Source organism: Perna viridis, chromosome 6, assembly GCF_037379345.1.
Source record: "Perna viridis isolate PV_CMFRI_1.1 ecotype Kerala chromosome 6, ASM3737934v1, whole genome shotgun sequence".
Lineage (NCBI taxonomy): Eukaryota > Metazoa > Mollusca > Bivalvia > Mytilida > Mytilidae > Perna > Perna viridis.
Genome location: NC_142450.1, coordinates 31,294,568 through 31,306,970, shown reverse-complemented (window position 1 = coordinate 31,306,970; position 12,403 = coordinate 31,294,568). Strand labels below are relative to the sequence as shown.

At 30.7% G+C, this 12,403-nt stretch overlaps 1 protein-coding gene and 1 long non-coding RNA gene across 5 annotated transcripts in view; one reads left to right on the top strand and one right to left on the bottom strand.

Moving 5' to 3' along the window:
* Positions 1-8,321, top strand: part of LOC148614548 (transient receptor potential cation channel subfamily M member-like 2) — a 56,018-nt gene extending 47,697 nt beyond the window's left edge. For all 4 annotated transcript variants that reach the window (XM_088588698.1, XM_088588700.1, XM_088588701.1 and 1 more), the window contains 2 exons: positions 189-509; positions 1,888-8,321. In XM_088588698.1, coding sequence (XP_088444824.1) covers positions 189-509; positions 1,888-1,995 — 429 coding nt within the window. In that variant the 3' untranslated portion in view covers positions 1,996-8,321. The remainder of the gene's footprint in view (positions 1-188; positions 510-1,887) is intronic.
* A 2,563-nt stretch (positions 8,322-10,884) lies between these two features.
* LOC148614547 (uncharacterized) lies at positions 10,885-12,398 on the bottom strand. Its single transcript, XR_015923712.1, has 2 exons — positions 12,140-12,398; positions 10,885-11,224 (listed from the first exon to the last, which is right to left on the bottom strand). It is a non-coding gene; the product is annotated as an uncharacterized LOC148614547 (long non-coding RNA).
* Positions 12,399-12,403: the final 5 nt, after the last annotated feature.

Below are 12,403 nucleotides of genomic sequence, written 5' to 3'. Positions count from 1 at the left end.
AAATGTGTAGTAAAAATGTTGGGAAAAAACACATTTTTCGACAAATATGAATTGCCAATACACAGAATAATATATCATGGAGATGTGAACCATGACTTGTTTATAATTTTCATTTGATTGGATTGACATCCAAATAATACATTGCTCAAGCATGTTACGAAAAAAAATGTAATTTTCATGTATTACAGTATTTTAGCCATTTTGCTGAGAGTATTACAGCACCAAGTGTGATAAGTTTAGGATCTAGAACAGGACCACCTGGCATACTTACTAGATCTATGTCTCATCCCACTATTCTGTCCTCCATCAATGCTCCAACCAATATGCAGTCTCTAACAACATCTAGGTCAAGTCTTAAGACTGAAAATGATTCTTCTGGATTTAGTGCTTCCCAGATATACAAAGGATATATTGATGATCCTAGAAATACAGATAATGCCTGGCTGGAGGCTGAAGTATGGAATTTCCATTATGACAGTGGTGAAATATTTGATGGTAGCTTACCAGAGGTGGGTATTACTTGATAGTATTATGTCTTGTGAATAAGAATTTCACATTTTGTGTCTATATTAACATAATGGACAGATGGCTTCAATATCAAATATCAAGTTACTGGGTATGTGAAAATTTGGTTTGATGAAATATTCTTATTCATTATTGTCTAAAAAAGTTCAAATATAAATAATTCTCAGTGATTGGGGAAGTCCATGAGACAATGTGATATAAATGAGTGATAAAAAATTCACAATTCCTGTTGGTTGTTGTGTGATTGTTTCTTATTGTCTATAAAATATGATTAATTGAAAGAGACGTTTTTTTCTTTGTTCTCTTGTAACAACTAGAGATTGCTAGAATTTCCACCATGACATATACTGAATGTCACCTACCTACCTACCTAATCTTGTTTGTACTGGGTATTACGTACCCCTGGTAAGGCCTTCACTGATAATCACCATCTCTGTCTGTCATCTGCCATTGTGTTGATCTGGCCCCAACTCCATCCACACACTGTCACCTTCTTCTCCATTGACCTTCTCAAAGTTTCTTTTGTACGACCTTTTTTCCTTTTCTCTGCTGGTGTCCACCTCTTTGCATTTTTTGGAATCGCTGTTGCCTTCATTCTGTTTACATGTCCAGTCCAATTCCAATGCTTGTCCTTGATCATTATTTATTTTGGCATTGTAAATGTTCTTTTCATTATTCTCAACATACTTGGTATGCTGAATGTCAAGCAGTCAAACATACTAAATAAATTAGAGAGAAAAAGATTCTATAACTAGTGAAATTTGAATTTTGTCAAATATCAACTTGCATTATTATATTTCAATATCATAACAAACTTGCCAAGGCTCGTTTGTTAAATTATGATAATGAAATTAAAAAAAACTTGAGTTAATATTTTGCAAAATTCAATTTTTTACTTATTATAAAACCTATAAATCTCATTTTTGTGATTCAGTATTGTTCTGTAGAATGAAAAATAAAGATTTTGGTAAATTCTTGATCAGTACGAGATTTCCTTTTTCTGGCAATGCCAGGTTTTGTTTGTGGTGATAGTAGTTGGACTAGATTATTGTGAAGTTGTAATATTTCACAAGGAACCCAACCAAAAATTTAAATAAATTAAAGAAATTCCCTTGCTGCACTAGTTTAGATAGATTTTAGATCAAGGCAATCAGAACTTAAACATTAAACTATACAAAAAAAATCTAAATTTCTACATAGTCCAAGATTATTGTGTGAAGTATTAATTCTGGTATAGTCATACATATTGCACTTAAAATGTTATGAAATTGTATATTTTACATGGCATAATGTTACATAACTCATGCACTGTTTCAAAAATGCCACTCTGGTGTTCACTAATTATATTTTTATTTCTGACAGGATCCAAATCGAGTGATGTGGAAGGAAGTTTCACCCAATGTGAAGATCTTTGGTAATGAAGGTGTGATTGTTAAAGAAGCTGCCAAAGTCTTGGATGCTTATAACTGACACCACTTAAGGAAATATTTTTGTAGCAGTTTGCTACATGCCATGGTGAAAAAAAAATCATGAGTATCATTGAAATGAGTTGCCAAAGCCTTATCCTCACTAGCTTGAAACCTATAATATCTAGCAGAGTTTTTACTGCATTTTAATTATTGAGATACTAGTTGTGAAGAGATAATGTTGAATAAAATGTCACTTGAAGAGTTATAAAAAAGTAATAAAATATTTGGATGTGTATATATATTTTAGCTTTAACTTTCTTTTCAGCATTAAGGCCTATTAATGTGTACTATAACATCAATTTAAATACTGTTGAATTGTTGTAAATATTTATTTCTCTATTTTTTGCAGTTGGTGGTTGTTACAAATTTTTTTTTACCTGAAATCAATTACATATTCAATCAGCTTATGCTTGTGTTCAGAATTCAAATATTCCTATTCATTGCATTCCGGTCGTTTTATCAAGTTTTGTATCCAATATTTTGTACTAATTTTTTTAGAGTTTGTGTGTGGTATTGATGGTGCTTTTTGACAGTTTTACTCGGTGGTAATTGGAATTCTCTTTTTCTTGTCAGCAGTCAAAACAATCATTTTACATTTTAATACAATTGTTTAAGTCAGTAATCACCTGTTTATGTTGTTTTGTCATCTATTTAACATACAGTTTTCAGTAAGTTAATAAGATACAATTAATCAACATCTTCAGCTATAAACAAAGTTTAGTATATGACTTGGAAGGATGGCTATTTTTTCAGGAATACTTTTACTTTTACCTGATTTTGTGAATTTTTTTTCTGTTGGAAAGATACAAAAAAGAAATAGCTTTAGCTTTTAAGTAGCATTCCAGCTACGAATCATGCAAAAAGTGATACATGGGTGAAAAGCCTACATATTTTTATTTTTGATATTTTGTTTAAAATGCTTCAGTAAACAGAAAGTAACATTTGGTTTTTCGTATAAACCGTGCTCATAGGAGATAAAAAATTGTATAGAATGCACTGTTAAAATTCAAAATTAAGGGAGATAACTCTGTAAATGACACTCAAATACAATAGAATCTATCAGATTTTTAATGTTGATTATCTCTTAAGAGCAGGCAGATTTGAATGAATAATTACACATTTCATAATATAGACCCATTAAACAAGTTAATTACCAAAATAAAAATATGTAGCCTTTTTGGGGTGTATCACATTTTTCAGATTTTGCATGATTCTTATAAAGACAGCTACTTAAAAAAAATTGGATTTAGATCACTAACATGTTTTGAACATTTCTAAATATCTATCTGTGCAAGGCCATTCAAAGTTTATTTCTTGGTCCACAGGGTTTATTTCTTGGTCCATAGGCCATTTTGCTTGCAAATCAAAGAGAGAGGGATGCACTAAATTAAACCATTTTATTGTCCAGAAACCAAGGAATTATTTTTACTTGTCCTAACACTTCAATTTTTCTAAGATGTATACATGTATTATACTTTTATATAATGTGTGTACTTGATTTGTTTCATTTATAATTGATTATGTTTTGATATAATACTTTATAATAATTAGATACCTCATGATTGTATATATATATATACTACCTCATTTTAATGTTGTCTACCTCTACATGTACATGTATATGCTAATTAGCTGGAATTTCTTATCATCTTAGGCCAAATGTACTCCTCCATGAAATTTTATGGATTTGTTATTAAAGTAACAACTAGACATTCTTTTGATTAATAAACAATGTAAATGTGGAGAAAGAATTCAGTGTCTCTTTATTTTACACCTTGACACTCAGTTTTTTATTCACTTTTACATGGTTTATTAATTAAAAAAATGTCTAGTTCATGTGTGGAGAATGGCAATATGATAATCATCAGCAGGAGTCCATCCAGAAATTTATCTAAAAAAGGGGAATTCTGATCCAGAAATTTATGAAAGGGGTGGGTGAGGTTCTAGGTTGTCTTTTGCTCATTTTTTTTGCCCAACAAAAGTGGGTTCCAATCCCTTAACTCTTCCCCTAGGTCTGTCACTAAGCAGACTTCTATTGGTATTTTGAAAATGGCCACTGCCTCATATATTTTAAATCTTGGTGTGAATGGAAATTCTGAGTTGTCTTGTAATGCATAAGTATTGTAATTTTTTCAAACTGCTGAGTTTTTGGTACTTGTATATTTTGCATCATACTAGCTACATGACTTTATGCTAATTTATGTTAAGTTTTAGATGTAGTTACTTCAGATTGGGAAGTTGATTATTTATTTTTTATTCAGTGCATTTGAGAAATCCTGCATTGAATAAAATGTGGCATTTTGGATTCTTATATGAATTTATAGTTAAAAGATTGGAAAAATAAATATGGAAAAGAAATGCATAAATTCTCAGTAGATATATTGTATCAAGTCACTGTATAGCTGAAACTACCTCTTAGTATAAATAATGTCTACCTCATTACAAATCAAAATAGAAAAAAGATCTGGTGTTGCATTGTGTATTTTTCATTCAGTGATTGTCATGTGACCCTGAGAATTTGTGGTGATTTTCCTAAAGCACTTAAGTCAGTTTGTAAGTTCAGTTTGTCATGTTGTTGATAATATTAAGAACTGAAGCTTCTTATATGAGAAGATACTTCAGTGAAACCTATGTACACCAGGTGTCAATTTCACAAAAAGTCGTAAGTGTGAAATTGATCGTAAATTGTGATGTCACGATGCTATTTTAGGTTGTGACGTCATTACTTACGATCAACTTTACACTTACCACTTTTTGTGAAATCGACGCCAGACCCCTTGTAGACTTTAAAATTGGTTCAGTTAAAACAACATTCAGTTCACCAAGATTCAGAATACATAAAACTGATTTTAAGAGGACTGTAAAAAGTGTCTGGTTAAGACAGATTTAAATTTTTTCAGGGTTTTAGTGTAGACAGATTTAATTTTTTTTAGGATTCAGTGTAGACATTTAAATTTTTCAGGATTCTGTGTAGACATTTAAATTTTTCAGGATTCAGTGTAGACATTAAAATGTTTTAAGGATTCAGTGTAGACATTAAATTTTTTTAAGGATTCAGTGTAGACAGATTTCATTGTAACTGATAATTTACTGGCTTTACAGAATGGTAGAAAAAGGAACAACAAATAAATTTTGGTTACAATGTTATATACTTACTTAAATGTACTTACAAAATAACTAGGGATCAGTTAATGGTTTTTGATGTGTTTTTGTTTTTTTTGTTTTGTTTTTTTTATCAAACAGTGGTAATATAGAGGATAACTTACATAACAGGGGTTCAGTAGTCATTTTGCAATTTTATAAAAGTTAATTACATTGTAACCAGAATTTATTCATTTGTTGTCCCCCTTTTCTACCATTCTGTAAAGAAGTATTATTTCAGTATCTTCTCATATAAGAAGTTCAGTTATTGAAAGTAATAATTTTTTGGATAATAAAATTGTTCTTGTAGAAAATCAGAAGTAACAGATAATTATCGTATATGTAATTTTTATTTACAACATTTTATCATTGCGTTTTTTCAGTTCACTAATAAAGAAGTCTTCTGTAGAAAATTATAAATTATATATCCTAAAAAAAACAGTCATTTGTATACAAATACATTAATTAAAATGCCCTTTTTTATGTGTTCAATTAAGCTCTATTTTAACATAATTATAGCAGTAAATTAAAAAAAAACCTAATTATGCACTATGATCTTCTAATGGTGAGGAATAAATTTTCATTGAAATTGAAGAGTTACTATTTGTCATATTGTCGTAGCGTTATACCTACTGAGATGGAAAATTACAAAAAGTATAGAGCAAAAATTAATTACAGCACATACACTGACACATTGTGTCAGACAATACACCTGTTACATTAATTCCAGAGGTATTTGAAACTGTTTGTATAGAGAATTAAAATGTACATCTCAAATGTCCAGTTAAATACTTAGTGCAATTCATCAGGTGATAGTCACTAAATATAGGGATTACAAATGCCATCCCTTGAACATTATCATTGTATGTGCTGTAATTAAATAAGGTGTTATTAAACATTCTAGTAGCTTCTTGATTTAGAAATTGCTTCACTGGTCAAGGGGTAGTTCTCAACAGCAAGTAATTTTCGCCAACCATTTTTTTCGTCCTTTTTTGTGAAACAAATTCATGAGCAAAATTTTAAGAAAAAATATCTACAGGTTGCTGATACTTTGCTCTAAATAATGAGCCATCATACTATGATTTTCATTACGGAATAAAATTTTGGTGAACAAATTTACCAGAATTCCCCTGTCTTCAAAGCAGGAAGATCTACTCTCTGACCAGTATATCATAGATATTTTTGTGTTTATTTTTAGGAATTACTCTGTTAGATAGATAGTAGTAAAAAAAATTTTTTTATTTGTGACATAAGTGTTAATCTAGTTTTTATTTTAGGTACATTTTTGTATAGGTACAACTGGATGTATTATTGTAAAAAATCTTAAATTAGGCAGTTATGTATTAATTTGGTTGTTAGTGAAATTTCCTTTGGGTAATCTTAAGAATATGGAATCAGATAGATTTAGGCATAGATTCTGAATTAAAGAATTTTGTCAATGTTCATTTAAATATTTGATTAACAGTTCAAACAAAGTTTAAAAAATAAGTAAATTACATACAGTCAACAAAAATTATAATTTTCAGATATTTATCAAGACAAAACAAGACAAATACTTAATTTAAGTCTTGCTTCTTGATATTAATAACAAAGATCACATAATTCCATAAAACACGCAAGAGCCACTCTAAAAAGAGTTACAAGAATATATCATATATAAAAGACACATATATACATTCAACATTAGCAAACAATAATTATCTATATAGAACTGTAAACATACATAAAAAAACAAAACTATTTTCAGGTAGAATGTACAACTTTTCTTTGTTACTGAAAATAATCATGTCATAATAAATTTTGTTGTTATTTTGATTTGTGAGATTTTATAAAATATAAAATTGAAGTAGATTTTTTGTTTTTAGTAGTTGTCTGTTTAAGACTTTTAATTTATAAAATTGTTCATTCTTAAAAAAACAGATCTCATTGGTATTTATTTTACATACAAAATCAAAAGTTTTTGTACTTGTTTTTTTAAATTTTAATATGTGGAGTTTTTGTTGGTTTGGTGGATGGATTGCTGCAAACATTTTAAACTAAAATCTTGAATCTCAGCCAATTAAGTACATTGAAGTATTCTCGGCCTATTAAGTACATTGAAGTATTCTCAGCCTATTAACTACATTGAAGTATTCTCAGCCAATTAATTACATTGAAGTATTCTCAGCCTATTAACTACATTGAAGTATTCTCAGCCAATTAAGTACATTGAAGTATTCTCAGCCAATTAACTACATTGAAGTATTCTCAGCCTATTAAGTACATTGAAGTATTCTCAGCCTATTAACTACATTGAAGTATTCTCAGCCAATTAATTACATTGAAGTATTCTCAGCCTATTAAGTACATTGAAGTATTCTCAGCCTATTAACTACATTTAAGTATGTGTTTAAGATTTTTTTTTTTAATTTTATGTTGCGTGGTCAAGAAATAAAAATAATGAATCTTTCATTAATAGCTGTTATGACATTACATTACGCTTCCCCCTCTCACAACAATTTGAAAGATTTCTTTTTTTAAATTGTTTGATTTTAATTAACTGCCCACATTGATTTAGCACATAGAATAAGAATTACTGTGTCAAAAGTTAAACCAATTTTGACCAAAGATAAACTCCCACCCCATTTATGTCTTAGCAGAATATCTTTTTTTATGTATTATTATGACCTTTTCTATAGCTAACCTTTCTTTTGTGGTAATCCCCTGAAGGCCTGAAATCATTGAAGTTCTTAGAATTAATGTCATATTTCTTGTATTATATTTCTGATCAGTATTGTCCTTTTCATCATAATTTTTTATCCCTTCCATCTTAGGGCTGTTTTAGCACTTTTATGACAATAATAATGAAGGTAGTTCATGATTTTTATTTTGTTCTTGTTTATTGGCAAAATATGCATTGTTTTAGTGTCTCTGTAAAGCATTTGAAAGACCATGCTGTAAATTTTCTTTTAGAATCTTTTGATTTTAAATTTGTCTGGCTTTTAAATCTCAACGTTTTAACTTTTTAGTGATTTATAATTGTCCAATATTACATGTGTTGTGCAAGAAATATAAATCGGGTATTGTGAAAAAACATTGGAGAAAAAACATTCGTGGTACTGACAAAATGGCAGTAATAATATTTTTATAACACATTTGTAACTTTTTCCTGTCAATTTGAAAGTGAATAAATATGTTTGGAAATAATTGCATTTTTTTTTTTGTTTAATAACACCATAAATGATTGGAAAAGTACCATTTGATGATTGGGGGTTTTTAACGACCTTGAATACCAATACAAGCCTCTTACAGTTGATGTTAGTGTGTTAGTAGAACCATTTAGTGTTAGTTGTGGCGTCCAGCCTTCGGAATACCTGACTAATGAACTCGGTGTGAGTATGTCCTACTAGCGACTGGGCTGCTTTGTAGACGCTCTGGCTTACTCCCAGACCCCACATGGTTCTTGGAACCTTTCCCCACTCTAACTGTCTTGGAAGTATGTCTACAGAAGAGTCCAAAGTACCACATTCTCACAGGTTTCCATTTATATACAATGGAGCATATCTAATCCAGCTCACTTAGAGTGGAACATATGTAATCCAACTCACAGTGGAACTTGTGTCTTATCCAACTCGCCTAGAGTGTAATTCAACTCACAATGGAACACATGTAATCCAACTCGCCTTGAGTAGGGAAGAAAGAGTAAGTAATCAAGAGAACCAAGATTCAAGCAGAAATCAAAAGAGGGTAAAACATGTGTAATCCAACTCACAAAGAATGAAATATATATCCAAACTTATTTACTGTAAAGCACACCAAATTACCTCAGAAGGAAACACATGTCTAATATGTTGCACTTACTGTAGAACATGTTTAATTCAATTCTCTAACTGTGGAACACATATTTAATTTAGCTTAATTAATGTAAAACACATGTCTCATTCAACTCACTTACAGTGGAACAAAACTCCCTTACAGTGGATCATGTTGTATTTAACTCGCCTAAAATGGAACACATCTATTCCAACTCATTTTCTTTGGAACATGTCTGATTCAAATCACTTAACAGTTAACTCAAGTTAATACAATTGAACATATATAATTAAACTCTTAGGTAAGTCAGTGTGCCCCCCACCATTTCTCAATTCCTGTATCGACACTATTAGTTATGAATGTTTTTACTGAATTACTCCAATAACAGCTTCCAATATGTTATTTTACACACAGATACAAAAAGAATGTTAAAATCTTAATATGTTCCATTTTAAACCAGGTAAAACAATCTGTCAGTTTGAACATGAATATTTAATCATTTTTAATATCACTAAAAAAGGAAGAAATTATTATGTAGATTTATTAATGTAGGTTTACCATCTTAAAACAAAATATGATATCTTTTTTTCTTAATTTTTTTATTTTCAATTTTTTATTTTATTTTATTTTTTTTTTTTTTTGGTAATACTAATATCAAGGAAAACCTCCATTCATTCATATTATAAATGCTTGATGAAAACAAAATTATCAATAATGCATTAAAAATTACCTTACAAGACAACATTTACCAATACAGACATGTCATTAAAAAACTGCTATGCACAAGTTAGCCAAAAGGAGACAATTGATATTATTATATGAATTGGGAGAGATGTGTGCGTTTCCTATTTCCCTACCCACCCTATATTTTTCCAAAGCTAAATATAATATACCCTAAAGTGGTTTATCATTTTTCAATAAGCCCTGTTAATCAGAAAGTTTCTCCCATAGATGTAATGTAAAGTACTTATGTACTGAATTAATTTATATCGATCGTGTGAATTTTTACGCCTCAAATAATCGTCAAATTGCAAAAAAATATGGGATAAAAGCAGCGATAAAAGGAAAGTGCAGGGATCAAACTGAAATCTATATAAGCATAAGCTTATTGTTGTAAATGGTTTTGAACTATTTTATTTATTTTTAAATCCACCATGCTGACTACGAAGGACATGTAATAAACACACAACAAAATTTGCGATGCATCGTAGCATGCAGTGCCCCACTTTGTGAAATATTCAAGTTCAATGATTGTTTACGCTGAACACCTACGGTAGTTGAATTAACACAAAACATCCATCATACTGCATATTTGAACTACTAACTATTAGTTGACCTTTCCCAGTTTCGAAATTGAAAAATCTCCAGATTGAAACTGTCTGTCAAGTCATAAAAACTTAAGCCACAGTCATTGAAATTATCCACGCCCTTAGATACATGTCTCTCTCAAATAGCTACATTTCTCAGTTCATAAGCAATATACCGGGTGGCTCAAGTCCTACAAGTTATCGCATAGACACCTGTGTGTCATGTAAAAGCACTTAGTTTCTGGGCACATAGTTCCAGACTCACGCACAATAACATAAACGCCAAAGTCTTAGAATAAAATTTCCAGGCGCGTAGGTAAAAAATCTTTTGCCTGCACTTAATTAGCCAATTTTTTTTAGATGAAATACATCCAGGAGAGGCATTAATTATGCTCTAAAACGCTATCTCCACGTAGCTTCGAGGGGGGGGGGGCTTCGTCCCCCTGGACCTGCTGGGGCCTTAAGCGGCCCCCAGACCCACTGCCGTAATTTTGTCTACACTTCAATTTGGCCTCAGCTACGCGCCTGATTTCAACAATCATGTCTGGTGTAGGAAACACTCCCTATGCACTTTTCAGGCCCTGAAGCACCTACAGCTCGATCATTATAACACATGGTCAAAATAGCCCAATAGAATGATTATTATTTAAAAAAAAAAGCAAAAAACAATATCCTCATACCACAGACTGACACCATTCCCGAGAAATGCATCATCAAAATTCCTACGCCATCGGCTTCCGATGTCACGAGGTGGTAACCATAATAAAAATACACAATACACTAAGTGATACCTCGGGATAGTTTCAGGGGTTATGCTACTCTTTTGTAAAACATTTGGCCAAAAAAATTAGTTGCAAACGATGGCATGGAACTCCTTTCTTTATATAAGTTTCTTGATTGGATCCACTGCCCCTTTTTTGCAGAAGACAACTTCAGCATTCTGATTATGTATAGCCTCACAGAGTTTTCATTTCTATCAATATTCTGCGTCTAAAAATAAATAGAAAGCTTTAATATATCGAAAGTGAAAGACTTATTGCATATAAATAAGTAAGTAATGCCAAGAGATTAGAGGTCAACTATTTTTATTTGGATTGTTGTTAATACAAATGTGCAATCCTATATCAGCATATTAAGTTTTTCAAGCCAATATAACAATAGCATAAATGTGATGAATTTATTTGACAAAAATCCAAGACGGGAAAGGAGTGATGGCCATCGCCACTATACGTCGCCTAATATACATGATGTCTCCATATATGGTCTCCTTCATATTATACAAAAACATCTTGGACTTCATCACATTCGAACCAAACTCTATTCTATACCGCTAACTCTACTACACTTCTTTTACAAAACAAGTCTTGATACACCTATTTCTGAACATACCTCATCTCTATACAGACTTGTTGTCATAATTTTGGATATTGGTTTCCATAGACTCTTTAAACCAAATTGTGTAAAAAGCCAAGATGAAGAAAAAAAGATTATTCCTTCCACTACCGTTTGTCAACAAAGGTGTAGATGCAATTAATTTGGCTAACATTCTCCATTACAAAAACGTAAGCAACAAAAATCCCCCATATTTATAGGACAACTCAATACCGATTATTTCATATCCCAAAACCTCACCCATTGCATCCAAATTTTTTAGTGGAATCCGAGTTGCTCGTTTGCTTTTGTTACTTTGTATGTATTATTTTAGTTAATTTTCTTTTTTGTGTATGCCTGTTTTTCATGTTTTGTCTTTGTCCCTGGGTTACTTTCTTTTGATTTCCGCTAGAACCTTGGTTCTCTTGATTACTCTTTCGCAGTAAAAGTTGTTTATTGAGTTTGTTTATTGGAGTATATAACAAAGAATTAAATTTGATAGATTACAAATATCCAAATATAAAATGGACTTACTATCTGCATTTGAACCTAAATGGGGTATGCCAATAAGACTATTTTACTGCGTTAATATTAGGTAGTTGCAGATGCTATCAGGCTTTACAAATCTAAAGGCTCTGGTGACTGCTTTATCAATTCTGATCTTCGATTTAAATTGATACTAACTAAAAGAAATTGTATATAAATAGGAAACCCACATTTTTTTTTAAATCATTATTTTGGTAGTAGCAATTCGATTTTTAAATAGTAAATAAACAAAATATCATATCAAGCATATTT